A 24,947-nucleotide genomic window follows, 5' to 3' on the forward strand; every position below is an offset into this window, starting at 1 on the left:
TTGTTGGTGTTCGTTCTCTCTCTGGACCTGGTACCCTGTGTTGTTCTCTGGTACCCTGGGTTGTTGGTGTTCGTTCTCTGGACCTGGTACCCTGGTGTGTTGGTTTGGTCCACATTTTCCGTGACCTGTTTTGTGGGGATTATTTTTCTGTGCGATATTAAAAGTGTTTTTTTTATGCTCTCTGCGCCTGACTGCTTCAAGTTCCTTGGTGTCCCTCACGCACCAAGTTACCTGTGACACACACACTAAACTATTTGGGTGTGAAAACCTCAGCAGCGTTGCATTTCTTGACACAAACCGGTGCGGCTGGCACCTACTACACCCCGTTCAAAGGCACTTAAAGCTGAGCTGTAGGGGACGAGAGCTTCAAGTTCCCTGGTGTTCAAAACACTAAGGACCCATCATGGTCCAAACACAGCAACACAGTTCTGAAGAGGGTTCGACAGGGGCAGAACGACAGATTTGTACCTTGTCAGCTCGGGGGTATGAACTTGCAACCTTCTGGTTACTAGTCCAACACTCTAACCACTAGGCTACCCTGTCGCCTCTACACTCTAACCACTAGGCTACCCTGTCGCCTCTACACTCTAACCACTAGGCTACCCTGTCGCCTCTACACTCTAACCACTAGGCTACCCTGTCGCCTCTACACTCTAACCACTAGGCTACCCTGTCGCCTCTACACTCTAACCACTAGGCTACCCTGTCGCCTCTACACTCTAACCACTAGGCTACCCTGTCGCCTCTACACTCTAACCACTAGGCTACCCTGTCGCCTCTACACTCTAACCACTAGGCAACCCTGTCGCCTCTACACTCTAACCACTAGGCAACCCTGTCGCCTCTACACTCTAACCACTAGGCAACCCTGTCGCCTCTACACTCTAACCACTAGGCTACCCTGTCGCCTCTACACTCTAACCACTAGGCTACCCTGTCGCCTCTACACTCTAACCACTAGGCTACCCTGTCGCCTCTACACTCTAAACACTAGGCTACCCTGTCGCCTCTACACTCTAACCACTAGGCTACCCTGTCGCCTCTACACTCTAACCACTAGGCTACCCTGTCGCCTCTACACTCTAACCACTAGGCTACCCTGTCGCCTCACACTCTAACCACTAGGCTACCCTGTCGCCCTCTACACTCTAACCACTAGGCTACCCTGTCGCCTCTACACTCTAACCACTAGGCTACCCTGTCGCCTCTACACTCTAACCACTAGGCTACCCTGTCGCCTCTACACTCTAACCACTAGGCTACCCTGCCACCTCTACACTCTAACCACTAGGCTACCCTGCCTCCTCTACACTCTAACCACTAGGCTACCCTGCCGCCTCTACACTCTAACCACTAGGCTACCCTGTCGCCTCTACACTCTAACCACTAGGCTACCCTGCCGCCTCTACACTCTAACCACTAGGCTACCCTGTCGCCTCTACACTCTAACCACTAGGCTACCCTGTCGCCTCTACACTCTAACCACTAGGCTACCCTGGCACCTCTACACTCTAACCACTAGGCAACCCTGTCGCCTCTACACTCTAACCACTAGGCTACCCTGTCGCCTCTACACTCTAACCACTAGGCTACCCTGGCACCTCTACACTCTAACCACTAGGCTACCCCTGCCGCCCTACACTCTAACCACTAGGCTACCCTGTCGCCTCTACACTCTAACCACTAGGCTACCCTGTCGCCTCTACACTCTAACCACTAGGCTACCCTGGCACCTCTACACTCTAACCACTAGGCAACCCTGTCGCCTCTACACTCTAACCACTAGGCTACCCTGTCGCCTCTACACTCTAACCACTAGGCTACCCTGGCACCTCTACACTCTAACCACTAGGCTACCCTGCCGCCCCACAATCTACATTAACAATCTAAATGGACCAAAAAGAGACAATAGAAAAAACTGTCAATGGCAATGTGAGAAAATGATGGTAACTAGTCTGACATAATACAGGTTAAATAATACAGGTTAAATGTTTGTTTTTAAATGTAAGCCAGGGGCGGGATCAGTCATGTGGAGGGGTGAACATCTCCTGCTCTGACTGCAGTCTGGACGTGGAGGGGTGAACATCTCCTGCTCTGACTGCAGTCTGGACGTGGAGGGGTGAACATCTCCTGCTCTGACTGCAGTCTGGACGTGGAGGGGTGAACATCTCCTGCTCTGACTGCAGTCTGGACGTGGAGGGGTGAACATCTCCTGCTCTGACTGCAGTCTGGACGTGGAGGGGTGAACATCTCCTGCTCTGACTGCAGTCTGGACGTGGAGGCGTGAACATCTCCTGCTCTGACTGCAGTCTGGACGTGGAGGGGTGAACATCTCCTGCTCTGACTGCAGTCTGGACGTGGAGGGGTGAACATCTCCTGCTCTGACTGCAGTCTGGACGTGGAGGGGTGAACATCTCCTGCTCTGACTGCAGCTGGGAGGGACTGCTGCGCAAGGACTGGGCCGCCTGTGATTGCTTTGGGACTGGGTGGGGCCCACGGCACCCGCTGCTCGTTGAAAGGAGTATGAACGATACGTACTGTCACGTCAGTCTCCAATAACACCAGAAAAATTTGCTAGATTTGTTGCTAGTCGCTTTTTTGAAAATATGTCGTTAGAGAGGTCTGAATACCCGCTAAATATAGTGACAGTGACCTCAGCTCAGCCAATGAGAAAACCGGGCCGACCCATCTTGGTAGGGGTGGCCGGCTATTTCCCACTTGTCAACCAAAGACTCATTATATTTTAGGTACAACAGATAGATTGCACAAAAATATATATAAGTAAATCTTATCAGGCCCACGGGCTGCCTGTCATGTCACCTTTTTCATTGTTTTTTGTTGTATATATTTATATATAAGTGTGTGTCAATTTCGAGCAGCCCACCCAACCAAAAAATGGTCCAGTCCATCTGGTTTTTGCCAGACAGCCAATCCCCCGTGTGTCTGTGTGCGTGTCAGTTTATCAGTGTCAATAGGGGCTATCCAGTCTTGATTAACCATGTGGAACAGGGCAGGGCCACTTCAACCAACTGATGTAATATCTCAACGTTACTGCCTCCCAAATACCACCCTATTCCCTATGTAGTGCACTGCTTTAGACCAGAGCCCTATGGCCAATGGCACCCTATTCCTTATGTAGTGCACTACTTTAGACCAGAGCCCTATGGCCAATGGCACCCTATTCCCCTATGTAGTGCACTACTTTAGACCAGAGCCCTATGGCCAATGGCACCCTATTCTCTATGTAGTGCACTGCTTTAGACCAGAGCCTTATGGCCAATGGCACTCTATTCCTATGTAGTGCTACTTTAGACCAGAGCCCTATGGCCAATGGCACCCTATTCCTATGTAGTGCACTGCTTTAGACCAGAGCCTTATGGCCAATGGCACTCTATTCCCTATGTAGTGCACTGCTTTAGACCAGAGCCCTATGGCCAATGGCACCCTATTCCCTATGTAGTGCACTGCTTTAGACCAGAGCCTTATGGCCAATGGCACTCTATTCCTATGTAGTGCACTACTTTAGACCAGAGCCCTATGGCCAATGGCACCCTATGTAGTGCACTGCTTTAGACCAGAGCCCTATGGCCAATGGCACCCTATTCCTTATGTAGTGCATTACTTTAGACCAGAGCCCTATGGCCAATGGCACCCTATTCCCTATGTAGTGCACTACTTTAGACCAGAGCCCTATGGCCAATGGCACCATATTCCCTATGTAGTGCACTGCTTTAGACCAGAGCCCTAGCCAATGGCACCCTATTCCTATGTAGTGCACTGCTTTAGACCAGAGCCTTATGGCCAATGGCACTCTATTCCCTATGTAGTGCACTACTTTAGACCAGAGCCCTATGGCCAATGGCACCCTATTCCCTATGTAGTGCACTGCTTTAGACCAGAGCCTTATGGCCAATGGCACTCTATTCCCTATGTAGTGCACTACTTTAGACCAGAGCCCTATGGCCAATGGCACCCTATTCCCTATGTAGTGCACTGCTTTAGACCAGAGCCTTATGGCCAATGGCACTCTATTCCCTATTACAGTTCACTACTTTAGACCATGGCACATAGGAGTCTGATCCAAAGTAGTACATAATATGCAACAGGATCTCATTTGGGACTAAGACTTTGTCTTGTTAGAATGTAAAACAAACACAAGCCTCAATGAATATAGTATTGATGATTGAAAAACATATTTTTCTTAAAATATATGAATTGGTTGACATGATAGATAGATCAAATAAGAACACTGAAATTAGATAGTTGATGTGTTTAGTTTTCTGTCCCTACAAAGTGTTTTTAGTGAACGATTTTACAGCAGTGTGGGAATAAAAAATTAAATACCCATCGAAAAGAGACCAATTTGTTTATTTTCCACTCCAACCACCCTTGTTAAATGTAATCTGCAACGACACACTGGCTAAGCAATTTCAAGGAACGTTTAACTTGAATACCGCTGTGGGGTTGGTAGCAGCCTTTAGCCTGCTGTATAGTTCAGGAAAACAAACAGTCCCAAATAATAGTGGGAGCGGAGCCTGGCGGCAGTGACGAACCGACGTGCGTAGGGCGGTGTTCTCACGTAAAGAAAAGCGTGCGTGTGGCTGTGGTACATCTGGAATAGTGCTTCAAGTATCTACAGCGGGATCTGTGCACTAGCTGGGATCGCTTCAACTCCTTAAACTCTTTGACACTCATTTTTAAAGGGACATTTTACCACAGTCGTTGCTTTCTGTAAGTTGATACAATATGGAATTTTAATTTACCGTTTTTTTTCCTTTTCTTTCAAAGGATGTATATCCCGATAGTTGTATTGATTTAATTTCTCCTCCTCCCACTAACGGAATGTATCAACTTTATTCTTTAATCAAGTTGGGTTGATTTATTTTCATCTGATTGGCCCACAGCTGCGTTTTCATCAATTATTCGAATTTATTTTTGATAAATTGTAATCGAATAGTTTTTTGGGGGGAGTTTGTAGAATTCTTGAACGACTCATCGTTTCATTTTGTCTAGTAAATAACGGTCCACTCCAGACAGGCGCACAAACCGAGCTGCGTTGGTGGAGTTCTCCACAGGCATATCGAGCTGTTTTGATCATGCATTGATTTGCATTTCGTTTTATATCTCAACTCGGCTACTCACTTGTCGTTTCAAAACGTCTATGGAAACTTTCTAAGTAGAGTGCGACTGTTGTTGTTTATATATTTTATTTTTTTCCCAACGATGTGCTCTCTGCTGCATTAATAATATTGATGTACGTGTTTAATTGGTTGTAAATATTTTACATTGTTTTCAAGACTATAGTCTTGAGGAGTTGGGACATTCCTCTAACTCCGTGCATTTATCCACTCCAATGTTACGGGATTCATACTTTTCAATTTGAAGTAAACATATGGGTTTGATGAGTAAATGTGGAAATGTCGCCACCTGGTGTCAATATGAAGTACCACTTCAAGTAATTGATGCTGAATCAGTACGGTAGACCTCTGGTCTGATACCTGTGGTTCCTGTGTGTTTGTCTCCACGTGTAGATCTATCAGAAAATGCTGCTCATCCTGCTCGGAGTGCTCATCTTGCACCTCATCATCCTGGTCTTACTGTTTGTCTCAACAATTGCCAATGTGAGTAACTATGATATTGTTGTCTATACCCTACTATAATACAATGTGAGTAGCTATGATATTGCTGCCTACTGTACTATAGCACTGTGTGTGTGTGTGTGTCAGTAAGACAGTGTAGTCAATAGGGGCTATCCAGGCTTGTTTAACCATCTGGGACAGGGCAGGGTCGCTTCAATTAACTGATGTGTCAGATCTGGGCTCAAATATTTCAGCATTTGATTGAACCTGAATCACTCCAAATGGGCGTGGTTGCTTGCACTTTTGGGACGACACTATATAATGTGATTGGTTCCATTGTGTCCAAACAAGCTGGATCAAGCTAAACTTTTAGAGAGTAAACAAATGCTATTTGAACCTGTGTGAGGTGATGGGCGTATGTAGTTTCACGATGGACCTGGGAACCTCTTGTCCTACTTTTAGCAGGCTATGCACATGTTGTGGTGGTGGTGGGGGGGGTGAGTTCATTGAGTGTTCTGTGTTTTCAGGCTGTTTCATAGATGTGTCTGGGTGTTAAGGCTGTTTCATAGATGTGTCTGGGTGTTAAGGCTGTTTCATAGATGTGTCTGGGTGTTAAGGCTGTTTCATAGATGTGTCTGGGTGTTAAGGCTGTTTCATATGATGTCTGGGTGTTAAGGCTGTTTCATAGATGTGTCTGGGTGTTAAGGCTGTTTCATAGATGTGTCTGGGTGTTAAGGCTGTTTCATAGATGTGTCTGGGTGTTAAGGCTGTTTCATAGATGTGTCTGGGTGTTAAGGCTGTTTCATAGATGTGTCTGTGTGTTTTCAGGCTGTTTCATAGATGTGTCTGGGTGTTAAGGCTGTTTCATAGATGTGTCTGTGTGTTAAGGCTGTTTCATAGATGTGTCTGGGTGTTAAGGCTGTTTCATGGATGTGTCTGGGTGTTAAGGCTGTTTCATAGATGTGTCTGGGTGTTAAGGCTGTTTCATAGATGTGTCTGGGTGTTAAGGCTGTTTCATAGATGTGTCTGGGTGTTAAGGCTGTTTCATAGATGTGTCTGGGTGTTAAGGCTGTTTCATAGATGTGTCTGGGTGTTCAGGCTGTTTCATAGATGTGTCTGGTTGTTAAGGCTGTTTCATAGATGTGTCTGGGTGTTAAGGCTGTTTCATAGATGTGTCTGTGTGTTAAGGCTGTTTCATAGATGTGTCTGTGTGTTAAGGCTGTTTCATAGATGTGTCTGGGTGTTAAGGCTGTTTCATAGATGTGTCTGGGTGTTAAGGCTGTTTCATAGATGTGTCTGGGTGTTAAGGCTGTTTCACAGATGTGTCTGGGTGTTAAGGCTGTTTCATAGATGTGTCTGGGTGTTAAGGCTGTTTCATAGATGTGTCTGGGTGTTAAGGCTGTTTCATAGATGTGTCTGGGTGTTAAGGCTGTTTCATAGATGTGTCTGGGTGTTAAGGCTGTTTCATAGATGTGTCTGGGTGTTAAGGCTGTTTCATAGATGTGTCTGGGTGTTAAGGCTGTTTCATAGATGTGTCTGGGTGTTAAGGCTGTTTCATAGATGTGTCTGGGTGTTAAGGCTGTTTCATAGATGTGTCTGGGTGTTAAGGCTGTTTCATAGATGTGTCTGGGTGTTAAGGCTGTTTCATAGATGTGTCTGGGTGTTAAGGCTGTTTCATAGATGTGTCTGGGTGTTAAGGCTGTTTCATAGATGTGTCTGGGTGTTAAGGCTGTTTCATAGATGTGTCTGGGTGTTAAGGCTGTTTCATAGATGTGTCTGGGTGTTAAGGCTGTTTCATAGATGTGTCTGGGTGTTAAGGCTGTTTCATAGATGTGTCTGGGTGTTAAGGCTGTTTCATAGATGTGTCTGGGTGTTAAGGCTGTTTCATAGATGTGTCTGGGTGTTAAGGCTGTTTCATAGATGTGTCTGGGTGTTAAGGCTGTTTCATAGATGTGTCTGGGTGTTAAGGCTGTTTCATAGATGTGTCTGGGTGTTAAGGCTGTTTCATAGATGTGTCTGGGTGTTAAGGCTGTTTCATAGATGTGTCTGGGTGTTAAGGCTGTTTCATAGATGTGTCTGGGTGTTAAGGCTGTTTCATAGATGTGTCTGGGTGTTAAGGCTGTTTCATAGATGTGTCTGGGTGTTAAGGCTGTTTCATAGATGTGTCTGGGTGTTAAGGCTGTTTCATAGATGTGTCTGGGTGTTAAGGCTGTTTCATAGATGTGTCTGTGTGTTAAGGCTGTTTCATAGATGTGTCTGGGTGTTAAGGCTGTTTCATAGATGTGTCTGGGTGTTAAGGCTGTTTCATAGATGTGTCTGGGTGTTAAGGCTGTTTCATAGATGTGTCTGGGTGTTAAGGCTGTTTCACAGATGTGTCTGGGTGTTAAGGCTGTTTCATAGATGTGTCTGGGTGTTAAGGCTGTTTCATAGATGTGTCTGGGTGTTAAGGCTGTTTCATAGATGTGTCTGGGTGTTAAGGCTGTTTCATAGATGTGTCTGGGTGTTAAGGCTGTTTCATAGATGTGTCTGGGTGTTAAGGCTGTTTCATAGATGTGTCTGTGTGTTAAGGCTGTTTCATAGATGTGTCTGGGTGTTAAGGCTGTTTCATAGATGTGTCTGGGTGTTAAGGCTGTTTCATAGATGTGTCTGTGTGTTAAGGCTGTTTCATAGATGTGTCTGTGTTTTCAGGCTGTTTCATAGATGTGTCTGGGTGTTAAGGCTGTTTCATAGATGTGTCTCTGTGTTAAGGCTGTTTCATAGATGTGTCTGGGTGTTAAGGCTGTTTCATAGATGTGTCTGGGTGTTAAGGCTGTTTCATAGATGTGTCTGGGTGTTAAGGCTGTTTCATAGATGTGTCTGGGTGTTAAGGCTGTTTCATAGATGTGTCTGTGTGTTAAGGCTGTTTCATAGATGTGTCTGTGTGTTAAGGCTGTTTCATAGATGTGTCTGGGTGTTAAGGCTGTTTCATAGATGTGTCTGTGTGTTAAGGCTGTTTCATAGATGTGTCTGGGTGTTAAGGCTGTTTCATAGATGTGTCTGGGTGTTAAGGCTGTTTCATAGATGTGTCTGGGTGTTAAGGCTGTTTCATAGATGTGTCTGGGTGTTAAGGCTGTTTCATAGATGTGTCTGGGTGTTAAGGCTGTTTCATAGATGTGTCTGGGTGTTAAGGCTGTTTCATAGATGTGTCTGGGTGTTAAGGCTGTTTCATAGATGTGTCTGTGTTTTCAGGCTGTTTCATAGATGTGTCTGGGTGTTAAGGCTGTTTCATAGATGTGTCTGGGTGTTAAGGCTGTTTCATAGATGTGTCTGGGTGTTAAGGCTGTTTCACAGATGTGTCTGGGTGTTAAGGCTGTTTCATAGATGTGTCTGGGTGTTAAGGCTGTTTCATAGATGTGTCTGGGTGTTAAGGCTGTTTCATAGATGTGTCTGGGTGTTAAGGCTGTTTCATAGATGTGTCTCTGTGTTAAGGCTGTTTCATAGATGTGTCTGGGTGTTAAGGCTGTTTCATAGATGTGTCTGGGTGTTAAGGCTGTTTCATAGATGTGTCTGGGTGTTAAGGCTGTTTCATAGATGTGTCTCTGTGTTAAGGCTGTTTCATAGATGTGTCTCTGTGTTAAGGCTGTTTCATAGATGTGTCTGGGTGTTAAGGCTGTTTCACAGATGTGTCTGGGTGTTAAGGCTGTTTCATAGATGTGTCTGGGTGTTAAGGCTGTTTCATAGATGTATCTGGGTGTTAAGGCTGTTTCATAGATGTGTCTGGGTGTTAAGGCTGTTTCATAGATGTGTCTGTGTTTTCAGGCTGTTTCATAGATGTGTCTGTGTGTTAAGGCTGTTTCACAGATGTGTCTGGGTGTTAAGGCTGTTTCATAGATGTGTCTGTGTGTTAAGGCTGTTTCATAGATGTATCTGGGTGTTAAGGCTGTTTCATAGATGTGTCTGGGTGTTAAGGCTGTTTCATAGATGTGTCTGTGTGTTAAGGCTGTTTCATAGATGTGTCTGTGTGTTAAGGCTGTTTCATAGATGTGTCTGGGTGTTAAGGCTGTTTCATAGATGTGTCTGGGTGTTAAGGCTGTTTCATAGATGTGTCTGGGTGTTAAGGCTGTTTCATAGATGTGTCTGGGTGTTAAGGCTGTTTCATAGATGTGTCTGGGTGTTAAGGCTGTTTCATAGATGTGTCTGTGTTTTCAGGCTGTTTCATAGATGTGTCTGGGTGTTAAGGCTGTTTCATAGATGTGTCTGTGTGTTAAGGCTGTTTCATAGATGTGTCTGGGTGTTAAGGCTGTTTCATAGATGTGTCTGGGTGTTAAGGCTGTTTCATAGATGTGTCTGGGTGTTAAGGCTGTTTCATAGATGTGTCTGTGTTTTCAGGCTGTTTCATAGATGTGTCTGGGTGTTAAGGCTGTTTCATAGATGTGTCTGTGTGTTAAGGCTGTTTCATAGATGTGTCTGGGTGTTAAGGCTGTTTCATAGATGTGTCTGGGTGTTAAGGCTGTTTCATGGATGTGTCTGTGTGTTAAGGCTGTTTCATAGATGTGTCTGGGTGTTAAGGCTGTTTCATAGATGTGTCTGGGTGTTAAGGCTGTTTCATAGATGTGTCTGGGTGTTAAGGCTGTTTCATAGATGTGTCTTTACATTCATTGTGTTGTGGGTGTGTCGTTTACATTCATTGTGTTGTGGGTGTGTCGTTTACATTCATTGTGTTGTGTTGTGGGTGTGTCGTTTATATTCATTGTGTTGTTGTGTTTATTTTTATTATTTATTGTGGGTGTGTTGTTTACATTCATTGTGTTGTGTTGTGGGTGTGTCGTTTACATTCATTGTGTTGTTGTGTTTATTTTTATTATTTATTGTGGGTGTGTTGTTTACATTCATTGTGTTGTGTTGTGGGTGTGTCGTTTACATTCATTGTGTTGTTTATATTCATTGTGTTGTGTTGTTTATTTTTATTGTGTTGTGTTGTGGGTGTGTCGTTTATATTAATTGTGTTGTGTTGTTTATTTTCATTGTGTTGTGGGTGTGTTGTTTACATTCATTGTGTTGTGGGTGTGTCGTTTATATTCATTGTGTTGTGTTGTTTATTTTCATTGTGTTGTGGGTGTGTTGTTTACATTCATTGTGTTGTGGGTGTGTTGTTTATATTCATTGTGTTGTGTTGTTTATTTTCATTGTGTTGTGGGTGTGTCGTTTATATTTATTGTGTTGTGTTGTTTATATTAATTGTGTTGTGTTGTGGGTGTGTCGTTTATATTCATTGTGTTGTGTCGTTTATTTTCATTGTGTTGTGGGTGTATCATTTACATTCATTGTTGTGTTGTTTATTTTTATTGTGTTGTGTTGTGGGTGTGTCATTTATTTTCATTGTGTTGTGGGTGTGTCGTTTATATTCATTGTGTTGTGTTGTGTTCCAGGCCTGGACTGTAGGAGGAACCAAGAATACTGACTTGTGGTACAGCTGTCTCACTACTAACGCAGGATATCACTGCAGTTCTGCCAGCAATGAAGGTTTGTCGAAGACACTAGTACCAAAGATGGTGGATAAAGAGCATATTTTACTCAGACGGTTTACCATTGAAAAAAATGGACACGGTTCCTGTCTGTCTAAGTGGGGCCTTTCCTCATGAGCAGGCTTTTCCACCTGAGCTCACGATTCCTCTATAATATCTGTCATGCTGACTGTTCCTCCATAATAACTGACATGTTGACTGTTCCTCCATAATATCTGTCATGCTCACTGTTCCTCCATAATATCTGTCATGCTCACTGTTCCTCCATAATATCTGTCATGCTCACTGTTCCTCCATAATATCTGTCATGCTGACTGTTCCTCCATAATATCTGTCATGCTCACTGTTCCTCCATAATATCTGTCATGCTCACTGTTCCTCCATAATATCTGTCATCCTGACTGTTCCTCCATAATATCTGTCATGCTCACTGTTCCTCCATAATATCTGTCATGCTCACTGTTCCTCCATAATATCTGTCATCCTGACTGTTCCTCCATAATATCTGTCATGCTGACTGTTCCTCCATAATATCTGTCATGCTGACTGACTGTTCCTCCATAATATCTGTCATGCTGACTGACTGTTCCTCCATAATATCTGTCATGCTGACTGACTGTTCCTCTATAATATCTGTCATGCTGACTGTTCCTCCATAATATCTGTCATGCTGACTGTTCCTCTATAATATCTGTCATGCTGACTGACTGTTCCTCCATAATATCTGTCATGCTGACTGTTCCTCCATAATATCTGTCATGCTGACTGACTGTTCCTCCATAATATCTGTCATGCTGACTGACTGTTCCTCCATAATATCTGTCATGCTGACTGTACCTCTATAATATCTGTCATGCTGACTGACTGTTCCTCCATAATATCTGTCATGCTGACTGACTGTTCCTCCATAATATCTGTCATGCTGACTGACTGTTCCTCTATAATATCTGTCATGCTGACTGTTCCTCCATAATATCTGTCATGCTGACTGTTCCTCCATAATAACTGTCATGCTCACTGTTCCTCCATAATATCTGTCATGCTGACTGTTCCTCCATAATATCTGTCATCCTGACTGTTCCTCCATAATATCTGTCATCCTGACTGTTCCTCCATAATATCTGTCATCCTGACTGTTCCTCCATAATATCTGTCATGCTGACTGACTGTTCCTCCATATTATCTGTCATGCTGACTGACTGTTCCTCTATAATATCTGTCATGCTGACTGACTGTTCCTCCATAATATCTGACATGCTGACTGACTGTTCCTCCATAATATCTGTCATGCTGACTGTTCCTCCATAATATCTTTCATGCTGACTGTTCCTCCATAATAACTGTCATGCTCACTGTTCCTCCATAATATCTGTCATGCTGACTGTTCCTCCATAATATCTGTCATGCTGACTGTTCCTCCATAATAACTGTCATGCTCACTGTTCCTCCATAATATCTGTTATGCTGACTGTTCCTCCATAATATCTGTCATCCTGACTGTTCCTCCATAATATCTGTCATCCTGACTGTTCCTCCATAATATCTGTCATGCTGACTGTTCCTCCATAATATCTGTCATGCTGACTGACTGTTCCTCTATAATATCTGTCATGCTGACTGTTCCTCCGTATTATCTGTCATGCTGACTGTTCCTCCATAATATCTGTCATGCTGACTGTTCCTCCATAATAACTGTCATGCTCACTGTTCCTCCATAATAACTGTCATCCTGACTGTTCCTCCATAATATCTGTCATCCTGACTGTTCCTCCATAATATCTGTCATCCTGACTGTTCCTCCATAATATCTGTCATCCTGACTGTTCCTCCATAATATCTGTCATCCTGACTGTTCCTCCATAATATCTGTCATGCTGACTGTTCCTCCATAATATCTGTCATGCTGACTGACTGTTCCTCTATAATATCTGTCATGCTGACTGTTCCTCCGTATTATCTGTCATGCTGACTGACTGTTCCTCTATAATATCTGTCATGCTGACTGACTGTTCCTCTATAATATCTGTCATGCTGACTGTTCCTCTATAATATCTGTCATGCTGACTGACTGTTCCTCCATAATATCTGTCATGCTGACTGACTGTCCCTCCATAATATCTGTCATGCTGACTGTACCTCTATAATATCTGTCATGCTGACTGACTGTTCCTCCATAATATCTGTCATGTTGACTGTTCCTCCATAATATCTGTCATGCTGACTGTTCCTCTATAATATCTGTCATGCTGACTGACTGTTCCTCCATAATATCTGTCATGCTGACTGACTGTCCCTCCATAATATCTGTCATGCTGACTGTACCTCTATAATATCTGTCATGCTGACTGACTGTTCCTCCATAATATCTGTCATGCTGACTGTTCCTCCATAATATCTGTCATGCTGACTGACTGTTCCTCCGTCAGACCTCCTCTGGTTGTATGTCATGTTAGACCTCCTCTGGTTGTATGTCATGTTAGACCTCCTCTGGTTGTATGTCATGTTAGACCTCCTCTGGTTGTATGTCCTGTTAGACCTCCTCTGGTTGTATGTCATGTTAGACCTCCTCTGGTTGTTAGACCTCCTCTGGTTGTATGTCATGTTAGACCTCCTCTGGTTGTTAGACCTCCTCTGGTTGTATGTCATGTTAGACCTCCTCTGGTTGTATGTCATGTTAGACCTCCTCTGGTTGTTAGACCTCCTCTGGTTGTATGTCATGTTCGACCTCCTCTGGTTGTATGTCATGTTAGACCTCCTCTGGTTGTATGTCATGTCAGATCTCCTCTGGTTGTATGTCATGTTAGACCTCCTCTGGTTGTATGTCATGTTAGACTTCCTCTGGTTGTATGTCATGTTAGACCTCCTCTGGTTGTTAGACCTCCTCTGGTTGTCAGACCTCCTCTGGTTGTTAGACCTCCTCTGGTTGTTAGACCTCCTCTGGTTGTTAGACCTCCTCTGGTTGTCAGACCTCCTCTGGTTGTTAGACCTCCTCTGGTTGTATGTCATGTTAGACCTCCTCTGGTTGTTAGACCTCCTCTGGTTGTATGTGTCATGTTAGACCTCCTCTGGTTGTATGTTGTTAGACCTCCTCTGGTTGTATGTTAGACCTCCTCTGGTTGTATGTCATGTTAGACCTCCTCTGGTTGTATGTCATGTTAGACCTCCTCTGGTTGTATGTCATGTTAGACCTCCTCTGGTTGTATGTCACCTCCTCTGGTTGTTATGTCATGTTCCTCCTCTGGTTGTATGTCATGTCAGACCTCCTCTGGTTGTATGTCATGTTAGACCTCCTCTGGTTGTATGTCATGTTAGACCTCCTCTGGTTGTATGTCATGTTAGACCTCCTCTGGTTGTTAGACCTCCTCTGGTTGTATGTCATGTCAGACCTCCTCTGGTTGTATGTCATGTCAGACCTCCTCTGGTTGTATGTCCTGTTAGACCTCCTCTGGTTGTATGTCATGTTAGACCTCCTCTGGTTGTTAGACCTCCTCTGGTTGTTAGACCTCCTCTGGTTGTATGTCATGTCAGACCTCCTCTGGTTGTATGTCATGTCAGACCTCCTCTGGTTGTATGTCATGTTAGACCTCCTCTGGTTGTATGTCATGTTAGACCTCCTCTGGTTGTATGTCCTGTTAGACCTCCTCTGGTTGTATGTCATGTTAGACCTCCTCTGGTTGTTAGACCTCCTCTGGTTGTATGTCATGTTAGACTTCCTCTGGTTGTATGTCATGTTAGACCTCCTCTGGTTGTATGTCATGTTAGACCTCCTCTGGTTGTATGTCATGTTAGACCTCCTCTGGTTGTATGTCATGTTAGACCTCCTCTGGTTGTATGTCATGTTAGACCTCCTCTGGTTGTATGTCATGTTAGACCTCCTCTGGTTGTATGTCATGTTAGACCTCCTCTGGTTGTGTCATGTTAGACCTCCTCTGGTTGTATGTCATGTTAGACCTCCTCTGGTTGTATGTTGTTAGACCTCCTCTGGTTGTATGTCATGTTAGACCTCCTCTGGTTGTATGTCATGTTAGACCTCCTCTGGTTGTATGTCATGTTAGACCTCCTCTGGTTGTTAGACCTCCTCTGGTTGTTAGACCTCCTCTGGTTCTATGTCATGTTAGACCTCCTCTGGTTGTATGTCATGTTAGACCTCCTCTGGTTGTATGTCATGTTAGACCTCCTCTGGTTGTATGTCATGTTAGACCTCCTCTGGTTCTATGTCATGTTAGACCTCCTCTGGTTCTATGTCATGTTAGACCTCCTCTGGTTCTATGTCATGTTAGACCTCCTCTGGTTCTATGTCATGTTCGACCTCCTCTGTGTCCTCTCTTCAGACTGGATCCAGGCGGTTCAGGCCCTCATGGTCCTGTCAGTGCTGTTCTGCCTCTTCTCTCTGGTCTTCTTCATGTGTCAGCTCTTCACCCTGGTCAAAGGAGGACGCTTCTTCTTCACCGCCGTCTTCCAGATCCTCGCCAGTGAGTACGACCACTTATAAGGCTTAATGAATCCTTCATAACCTCTTCATAAAGGCCTACATAGACACTTCATAAAGTTGTTGGTCTTGTTGGCCAGTGAGTACGACCACTTATAAGGCTTAATGAATCCTTCATAACCTCTTCATAAAGGCCTACATAGACACTTCATAAAGTTGTTGGTCTTGTTGGCCAGTGAGTACGACCACTTATAAGGCTTAATGAATCCTTCATAACCTCTTCTTAAAGGCCTACATAGACACTTCATAAAGTTGTTGGTCTTGTTGGCCAGTGAGTACGACCACTTATAAGGCTTAATGAATCCTTCATAACCTCTTCATAAAGGCCTACATAGACACTTCATAAAGTTGTTGGTCTTGTTGGCCAGTGAGTACGACCACTTATAAGGCTTAATGAATCCTTCATATCCTCTTCATAAAGGCCTACATAGACACTTCATAAAGTTGTTGGTCTTGTTGGCCAGTGAGTACGACCACTTATAAGGCTTAATGAATCCTTCATAACCTCTTCTTAAAGGCCTACATAGACACTTCATAAAGTTGTTGGTCTTGTTGGCCAGTGAGTACGACCACTTATAAGGCTTAATGAATCCTTCATAACCTCTTCATAAAGGCCTACATAGACACTTCATAAAGTTGTTGGTCTTGTTGGCCAGTGAGTACGACCACTTATAAGGCTTAATGAATCCTTCATAACCTCTTCATAAAGGCCTACATAGACACTTCATAAAGTTGTTGGTCTTGTTGGCCAGTGAGTACGACCACTTATAAGGCTTAATGAATCCTTCATAACCTCTTCATAAAGGCCTACATAGACACTTCATAAAGTTGTTGGTCTTGTTGGCCAGTGAGTACGACCACTTATAAGGCTTAATGAATCCTTCATAACCTCTTCATAAAGGCCTACATAGACACTTCATAAAGTTGTTGGTCTTGTTGGCCAGTGAGTATCACATCACATCACCCCGGTTGTCTAATCTAGCCGGGTCTCCCGGTTTATACAAAGTTGTTTTATATTGGTGTCAACCAACAGTGTTGGTGAGAAGAGGGCCTGGATGTTGTTCTGCGGGGCTTACCGCCCAGGCAGGGAAATGATCTGGGGGAAAAACTGAATCTGTAAAAGGCCGACATGTTATAGCTCAGGTCAAAGTGGGAGGCGGCCCCATGTGACCACAAGGGTTGTTTAACTGTCTCAGTATTAGTCCCCTTACTATAAGGGTTGGTTAACTGTCTCAGTGTTAGGTCCCTTACTATGAGGGTTGGTTAACTGTCTCAGTGTTAGGTCCCTTACTATGAGGGTTGGTTAACTGTCTCAGTGTTAGGTCCCTTACTATGAGGGTTGGTTAACTGCCTCATTATTAGGCCCCTTACTATGAGGGTTGGTTAACTTTCTCATTATTAGGCCCCTTACTATGAGGGTTGGTTAACTGTCTCAGTATTAGTCCCCTTACTATAAGGGTTGGTTAACTGTCTCAGTATTAGGCCCTATATTACAAGCGTTGGTTAACTGTCTCAGTGTTAGGTCCCTTACTACGAGGGTTGGTTAACTGCCTCATTATTAGGCCCCTTACTATGAGGGTTGGTTAACTTTCTCATTATTAGGTCCCTTACTATGAGGGTTGGTTAACTGTCTCAGTATTAGGCCCTATATTACAAGCGTTGGTTAACTGTCTCAGTGTTAGGTCCCTTACTACGAGGGTTGGTTAACTGCCTCATTATTAGGCCCCTTACTATGAGGGTTGGTTAACTTTCTCATTATTAGGCCCCTTACTATGAGGGTTGGTTAACTGTCTCAGTGTTAGGTCCCTTACTACGAGGGTTGGTTAACTGCCTCATTATTAGGCCCCTTACTATGAGGGTTGGTTAACTTTCTCATTATTAGGCCCCTTACTATGAGGGTTGGTTTACTGTCTCAGTATTAGTCCCCTTACTATAAGGGTTGGTTAACTGTCTCAGTATTAGGTCCCTTACTATGAGGGTTGGTTAACTGTCTCAGTATTAGGCCCTATATTACAAGGGTTGGTTAACTGTCTCAGTGTTAGGTCCCTTACTACGAGGGTTGGTTAACTGTCTCAGTATTAGGCCCTATACTATGAGGGTTGGTTAACTGTCTCAGTGTTAGGTCCTATACTGTGAGGGTTGGTTTACTATCTCAATTTGAGGTCCCTTACCACAAGGGTTGGTTAACTGTCTCAGTGTTAGGTCCCTTACTACGAGGGTTGGTTAACTGTCTCAGTATTAGGCCCTATACTATGAGGGTTGGTTAACTGTCTCAATGTTAGGTCCCTTACTATGAGGGTTGGTTAACTGTCTCAATGTTAGGTCCTTACTATGAGGGTTGGTTAACTGTCTCAGTGTTAGGTCCCGTTCTACGAGGGTTGGTTAACTATCTCAGTGTTAGGTCCCTTACTACGAGGGTTGGTTAACTGTCTCAGTATTAGGCCCTATATTACGAGGTTTGGTTAACTGTCTCAGTGTTAGGTCCCTTACTACGAGGGTTGGTTAACTGTCTCAGTATTAGACCCTATACTATGAGGGTTGGTTAACTGTCTCAATGTTATGTGCCTTACTACGAGGGTTGGTTAACTGTCTCAGTATTAGGCCCTATACTATGAGGGTTGGTTAACTGTCTCAATGTTATGTCCCTTACTACGAGGGTTGGTTAACTGTCTCAGTGTTAGGTCCCTATACTATGAGGGTTGGTTTACTATTTCAATGGAAGGTCCCTTAAAATGAGGGTTGGTTAACTGTCTCAGTGTTAGGTGCCTTCCTATGAGGGTTGGTTTACTGTCTCAGTGTTAGGTCCCTTACTACGAGGGTTGGTTAACTGTCTCAGTATTAGGCCCTATACTATGAGGGTTGGTTAACTGTCTCAGTGTTAGGTGCCTTCCTATGAGGGTTGGTTTACTGTCTCAGTGTTAGGTCCCTTACTACGAGGGTTGGTTAACTGTCTCAGTATTAGGCCCTATACTATGAGGGTTGGTTAACTGTCTCAGTGTTAGGTGCCTTCCTATGAGGGTTGGTTTACTGTCATAATCTCTTAGTTGGAACCAAACTACATGTGCTAGATATCTAACTCAATTTGGTTTAGTGGCTAGAGGTGGCTGGATTCTAAAAAAATGCATTTTTCTGCACATGGGCATAGAAACTAGCAGATTCAGCCCCTCCCCAATATAGAACATAACCAAGTCTGTTACAAAATATTAGGTGTGTCAACTTGGATGAAATTGATGATCTCCAACAGTCTAAAACTAGCAATGCCTTTTTTCTGCTCTCTCTCTCTCTGTCCCTCCCTATCTCTCTCTCTCCTCTCTCTCTCTCTCTATCTCTCTCTCTCTCTCTCTCTCTCTCTCTCTCTCTCTCTCTCTCTCTCTCTCTCTCTATCTCTCTCTCTCTCTCTCTCTCTCTCTCTCTCTCTCTCTCTCTCTCTCTCTCCTCTCTCCTATCTCTCTCTCTCTCTCTCTCTCTCTCTTCTCTCTCTCTCTCTCTCTCTCTCTTCTCTCTCTCTCTCTTCTCTCTTCTCTCCTCTCTCCCTCTCTCTCTCTCTCTCCCTCTCCTCTCTCATCTCCCTTCCTTTTCCTCCCCCTCTCTCCAGGTCTGTTTGTGATGTGTGGAGCTATAATCTACACGGTAATGAGTCCGGATGGGGAGGAGGATGCTGCGTTTGGCTTTGCCTACATCCTGGCCTGGGTGTCCTTCCCTCTGTGTCTGGTCAGTGGTCTCATCTACATCGTACTGAGGAAGAGGGAATGAGAGAGGGATGGAGGCTGAGGTTAAGACCTCACACCACCACCAGCAGAACACAGCACTGTGCCCCAGGGTTGGGGTCAATTCCATTTGAATTCCAGCCAATTCAGGAAGTACACTAACATTCCAGTTCTCTTCAATGCTTCTTAATGAAGTTAACTTTCTGAATTGATAGAAATCCAAATGGAATTGACCCCAACCATGCTGTGCCCACTGACCACCAGAGGAGGCTGGTGATGGGAGGATAAATGGCTCACATAGTGTTTGTTTTCCATCAAATACTTTGAGCATTCGATTAGATTGAGTGTTTGCACTTTTGGGATTATTCCATTGGTTTCATTGTGCCAGGCAAGCTCCATCATGCCCAGCTAAGGCATTTGTAAGAAAACAAATCGTATTTGAACCTACATTCTACAATCACAGGTGGTCATGACTAAAGCGGAATCACTGGAATGGTTTCAAATACATCAAACACATGGAAACCATGGAAACCATGGAAACCATGGAAACCGTTCAATATGCTCCAGTTCCATCTTTTATTCTGAGCCGTCCTCCCATCAGCAGCCCCCACTGACAGCCATGTGTGAGTAAACTACAGAGAACAGACAGTCCATGTTACAGTGTAAAGATGTACATAGTGTCTATTGCTTTAGACATATTTATAACATTTTTTACATGACCTTTTGTACATAGTGTTGAGCTCAGTTCGTTGTCAGAGCTTGTTTTTTCCATATTTTCTCCTCTGTGCCAGAGAGATAAAGCTGTGATTTCAGCTTTTAGTAAAAAAGACAACATGTTTAAAGCCTTTTAAACAATTATGTTGCTTTACTATAGTGTAGTGTCAATGCCTAGCTTATCATTGTCAAGCCAAACAACACCATTCCATAAATAGTTGTCCAGAAGGCCAGAACAGACTGGCAATCAGGCTTCTCAAATCCTTCAGACAAAAGTGAATCCATAAACAACATCAGTTTCCTTGATGAAGGTGTTTCAGTAGAACCAACACATGATAATTGTGTTAATAACCATTACGACTTTGTCTCTGTCCTGTCCTGTATTGTCTATTAAGATTCTGAAGTGAAAATGGTGTTTCAGCCGTTCTTCTACTGTATATGCTACTTGCTGATGTTGTTATTCATTCATTTTAACGATGCTTGAATTGTAAAACCTACTTGTTTTGTGTTGCCATTAAATGATTTGAACAATGTTACTGACTGGGACCCTTTTCTGTCCAATCTGTAAAAAAGAAACCTGCTGTTTTTACGTCTATATTCTGGTAAATAAAACCGTTGAAAGAAGGTCTACTTGCTTGGCATGCAGCCAGGTCACACGTGATACAAGTCAGTCTGAGGGCATCGGGAGATGACGTGGAAGCCCACCATCACTACAGGGCTAGAGTCAGTATTCCAGTCTGAGGACATCGGGAGATGACGTGGAAACCCACCACTACAGGGCTAGAGTCAGTATTCCAGTCTGAGGACATCGGGAGATGACGTAGAAACCCACCACTACAGGGCTAGAGTCAGTATTCCAGTCTGAGGGCATCGGGAGATGACGTAGAAACCCACCACTACAGGGCTAGAGTCAGTATTCCAGTCTGAGGACATCGGGAGATGACGTAGAAACCCACCACTACAGGGCTAGAGTCAGTATTCCAGTCTGAGGACATCGGGAGATGACGTCGGGAGAAACCCACCACTACAGGGCTAGAGTCAGTATTCCAGTCTGAGGGCATCGGGAGATGACGTGGAAACCCACCACTACAGGGCTAGAGTCAGTATTCCAGTCTGAGGGCATCGGGAGATGACGTAGAAACCCACCACTACAGGGCTAGAGTCAGTATTCCAGTCTGAGGACATCGGGAGATGACGTAGAAACCCACCACTACAGGGCTAGAGTCAGTATTCCAGTCTGAGGACATCGGGAGATGACGTAGAAACCCACCACTACAGGGCTAGAGTCAGTATTCCAGTCTGAGGACATCGGGAGATGACGTAGAAACCCACCACTACAGGGCTAGAGTCAGTATTCCAGTCTGAGGGCATCGGGAGATGACGTGGAAACCCACCACTACAGGGCTAGAGTCAGTATTCCAGTCTGAGGACATCGGGAGATGACGTAGAAACCCACCACTACAGGGCTAGAGTCAGTATTCCAGTCTGAGGGCATCGGGAGATGACGTGGAAACCCACCACTACAGGGCTAGAGTCAATATTCCAGTCTGAGGGCATCGGGAGATGACGTGGAAACCCACCACTACAGGGCTAGAGTCAGTATTCCAGTCTGAGGACATCGGGAGATGACGTAGAAACCCACCACTACAGGGCTAGAGTCAGTATTCCAGTCTGAGGGCATCGGGAGATGACGTAGAAACCCACCACTACAGGGCTAGAGTCAGTATTCCAGTCTGAGGGCATCGGGAGATGACGTGGAAACCCACCACTACAGGGCTAGAGTCAGTATTCCAGTCTGAGGGCATCGGGAGATGACGTGGAAACCCACCACTACAGGGCTAGAGTCAGTATTCCAGTCTGAGGGCATCGGGAGATGACGTAGAAACCCACCACTACAGGGCTAGAGTCAGTATTCCAGTCTGAGGACATCGGGAGATGACGTAGAAACCCACCACTACAGGGCTAGAGTCAGTATTCCAGTCTGAGGGCATCGGGAGATGACGTGGAAACCCACCACTACAGGGCTAGAGTCAGTATTCCAGTCTGAGGGCATCGGGAGATGACGTAGAAACCCACCACTACAGGGCTAGAGTCAGTATTCCAGTCTGAGGACATCGGGAGATGACGTAGAAACCCACCACTACAGGGCTAGAGTCAGTATTCCAGTCTGAGGACATCGGGAGATGACGTAGAAACCCACCACTACAGGGCTAGAGTCAGTATTCCAGTCTGAGGGCATCGGGAGATGACGTAGAAACCCACCACTACAGGGCTAGAGTCAGTATTCCAGTCTGAGGGCATCAGGGGGAGATGAGGACATCGTGGAAACCCACCACTACAGGGCTAGAGTCAGTATTCCAGTCTGAGGACATCGGGAGATGACGTAGAAACCCACCACTACAGGGCTAGAGTCAGTATTCCAGTCTGAGGGCATCGGGAGATGACGTGGAAACCCACCACTACAGGGCTAGAGTCAGTATTCCAGTCTGAGGGCATCGGGAGATGACGTGGAAACCCACCACTACAGGGCTAGAGTCAGTATTCCAGTCTGAGGACATCGGGAGATGACGTAGAAACCCACCACTACAGGGCTAGAGTCAGTATTCCAGTCTGAGGGCATCGGGAGATGACGTAGAAACCCACCACTACAGGGCTAGAGTCAGTATTCCAGTCTGAGGGCATCGGGAGATGACGTGGAAACCCACCACTACAGGGCTAGAGTCAGTATTCCAGTCTCCAGTCTGAGGGCATCGGGAGATGACGTGGAAACCCACCACTACAGGGCTAGAGTCAGTATTCCAGTCTGAGGGCATCGGGAGATGACGTAGAAACCCACCACTACAGGGCTAGAGTCAGTATTCCAGTCTGAGGGCATCGGGAGATGACGTAGAAACCCACCACTACAGGGCTAGAGTCAGTATTCCAGTCTGAGGGCATCGGGAGATGACGTGGAAACCCACCACTACAGGAGTGAGCCGTCTGACCTTCAAGTAGGCTTTGGTTTTGCTCGGGCTCTGGGGACGGACGTCTGCCTCTGGATCCCTGGTTGCATGTTTCAATCCAGTGATGGAAAGTCGTTTTCAACATTTTTGTTTCAGAAGCCAATCACAAAGCTCAACATTACCAGTTAACCATTCTGAGTTAACGTCTAAACTTTACAATACAGAATCAATGCAGTAACCTTAACTGAACACTTCGGGAAATTTGACGTTTGAAACCATTTCAAAATTTGACATGTGAGAAACATGGATGAATGTCTAATTCAGACAAGAGCCTGTGAGAACTTGTTTTGGCGTGATCATTCAGTCCTCTGAGAACTGGGCTGATGTATAACGTCAGTACTGACTCTGCACCACAGGGTGGCGCTGTAGTGCAGAGGTTAACAGCTGAGGAATCCAGAGAATCCAGAGGAGTAGAGAAGGGTAGAGAGGAATAGAGAGGGAGGAGAGAGAAAAGGAGAGGGAGTTGAGAGGAGTAGAGAGGAGTAGAGAGAAAAGGAGAGGGACTTGAGGGGAGTCAGAGAGGAGTAGAGAAGGGTAGAGAGGAATAGAGAGGGAGGAGAGAGAAAAGGAGAGGGAGTTGAGAGGAGGAGAGGAGTAGAGAGAAAAGGAGAGGGACTTGAGGGGAGTAGAGAGGAGTAGAGAAGGGTAGAGAGGTATAGAGAGGGAGTAGAGAGGGGAGTAGAGGGGGATAGAAGGGTTCACCCTCTGGTTCACTCGTATTCCAGTCTCTGAGTTCACTCTTATCTCTCTGGTTCACTCTTATAGAGTCTCTCTGGTTCATCGTATCTCTGGTCTCGTATCTCTCTGGTTCACTACAGGGCTTATCTCTCTGGTTCACTCTTATCTCTCTGGTTCACTCAGTATCTCTCTGGTTCACTCTTATCTCTCTGGTTCACTCTTATCTCTCTGGTTCACTCTTACTCTCTCTGGTTCAGTCTCTTATCGGGAGATCTGGAAACCCACCACTGGTTCACTCCAGTATCTCTGGTTCACTCGTATCTCTCTGGTTCACTCTTATTCCTCTCTGGTTCACTCTTATCTCTCTGGTTCACTCGTATTCTCTCTGGTTCACTCTTATCTCTCTGGTTCACTCTTATCTCTCTGGTTCACTCTTATCTCTCTGGTTCACTCGTATCTCTGGTTCACAGCTTAGCATGACATTCTTTCCTCTTCTTTCTTTCCTCCCTCTTTTGAATCATCTTCCTCTGTTTATAAAATAGACTAGTGTCTGCTTTGTAGAGACACATGCAGAAATAGAGAGATGCAGAAATAGAGAGCTAGAAAGGGGTGGGAAACGAGAGAGTCAGAGAGAGAAAGATAGAGAGAAAGAGATTGAGTTGAAACCCAAAAGAAGAACAGACAGAAACTATTTGTCAAGGGCACAGACATACACAAGGTGATTATTTCAGCAGCCGGGGAGATGGGCATGACAGGGTGGTAGTGGTGGGGACCACTACAGGGCTGCATGCCCTGTGTGTGTGTACAGGGCTGGAGTGTGTGTGTGTGTGTGTGTGTGTGTGTGTGTGTGTGTGTGAGTGTGTGTGTGTGTGTTCCAGTCTGTGGTGTGTGTGTGTGTGTGTGGTGTGTGTGTGTGTGTGTGTGTGTGTATTGGGGCATACGTCAGTAGTGTTGTAGTAGGAGAGGGAATGTTTTGTTGAAGAAATGAACGGTGACTAAGTTTCAAAGTGTTTTCCTGGTTAACCACTAGAACTCACCCACCATCCCTGTCTGAGTTTTTCAAAACACACACTCCACACCTCCTCCTGAATCTTGTTTGGTTCCATGGCCCCTGAGAGCATCCCCTCTGAATCTGGTTTGGTTCCATGGCCCCAGGGGGGCATCCCTCCTCTGAGTCTGGTTTGGTTCCATGGCCCCTGAGGGCATCCCTCCTCTGAGTCTGGTTTGGTTCCATGGCCCCTGAGGGCATCCCTCCTCTGAGTCTGGTTTGGTTC

At 45.0% G+C, this 24,947-nt stretch overlaps 2 protein-coding genes across 24 annotated transcripts; one reads left to right on the plus strand and one right to left on the minus strand.

Moving 5' to 3' along the window:
- The first annotated feature begins 4,565 nt into the window (after positions 1-4,565).
- LOC127919393 (peripheral myelin protein 22-like) lies at positions 4,566-20,526 on the plus strand. Its single transcript, XM_052502886.1, has 5 exons — positions 4,566-4,731; positions 5,532-5,621; positions 10,988-11,081; positions 15,415-15,555; positions 19,168-20,526. Exons 2-5 carry the CDS (start codon positions 5,544-5,546, stop codon positions 19,323-19,325), a joined length of 471 nt encoding a protein of 156 aa, XP_052358846.1. The 5' UTR covers positions 4,566-4,731; positions 5,532-5,543; the 3' UTR covers positions 19,326-20,526.
- Positions 12,084-15,407, minus strand: LOC127919392 (translation initiation factor IF-2-like). Of its 23 annotated transcripts, none has more exons than XM_052502883.1 (6): positions 15,204-15,407; positions 15,060-15,140; positions 14,821-14,982; positions 14,344-14,370; positions 13,406-14,033; positions 12,084-13,343 (listed from the first exon to the last, which is right to left on the minus strand). In XM_052502883.1, exons 1-6 carry the CDS (start codon positions 15,275-15,277, stop codon positions 13,296-13,298), a joined length of 1,020 nt encoding a protein of 339 aa, XP_052358843.1. In that variant the 5' UTR covers positions 15,278-15,407; the 3' UTR covers positions 12,084-13,295. The 23 variants fall into 23 exon arrangements, 3 of the variants coding, with proteins under 3 accessions (XP_052358843.1, XP_052358842.1, XP_052358844.1); XM_052502882.1 differs by having other exon boundaries at positions 14,344-14,397; XR_008102812.1 differs by lacking the exons at positions 12,084-13,343; positions 13,406-14,033 and adding exons at positions 14,206-14,244; positions 14,497-14,523; positions 14,614-14,694 and having other exon boundaries at positions 14,344-14,424; positions 15,060-15,407.
- Positions 20,527-24,947: the final 4,421 nt, after the last annotated feature.

Source organism: Oncorhynchus keta, unplaced genomic scaffold (genome assembly GCF_023373465.1).
Source record: "Oncorhynchus keta strain PuntledgeMale-10-30-2019 unplaced genomic scaffold, Oket_V2 Un_contig_16520_pilon_pilon, whole genome shotgun sequence".
In the NCBI taxonomy this organism is placed as follows: Eukaryota; Metazoa; Chordata; class Actinopteri; order Salmoniformes; family Salmonidae; genus Oncorhynchus; species Oncorhynchus keta.

Coding starts and splice junctions, on each gene's coding strand:
- LOC127919393 (XM_052502886.1), top strand. CDS start 5,544: ATGCTGCTCATCCTGCTCGGAGTGCTCATCTTGCACCTCATCATCCTG. Junction 5,622..10,987: donor TTGTCTCAACAATTGCCAAT/GTGAGTAACTAT, acceptor GTTGTGTTCCAG/GCCTGGACTGTAGGAGGAAC. Junction 15,556..19,167: donor CGTCTTCCAGATCCTCGCCA/GTGAGTACGACC, acceptor CCCTCTCTCCAG/GTCTGTTTGTGATGTGTGGA.
- LOC127919392 (XM_052502882.1), bottom strand. CDS start 15,277: ATGACATACAACCAGAGGAGGTCTAACATGACATACAACCAGAGGAGG. Junction 14,034..14,343: donor ATGACATACAACCAGAGGAG/GTCTGACATGAC, acceptor CAACCAGAGGAG/GTCTAACAACCAGAGGAGGT. Junction 13,344..13,405: donor GCATGACAGATATTATAGAG/GTACAGTCAGCA, acceptor GATATTATGGAG/GAACAGTCAGTCAGCATGAC.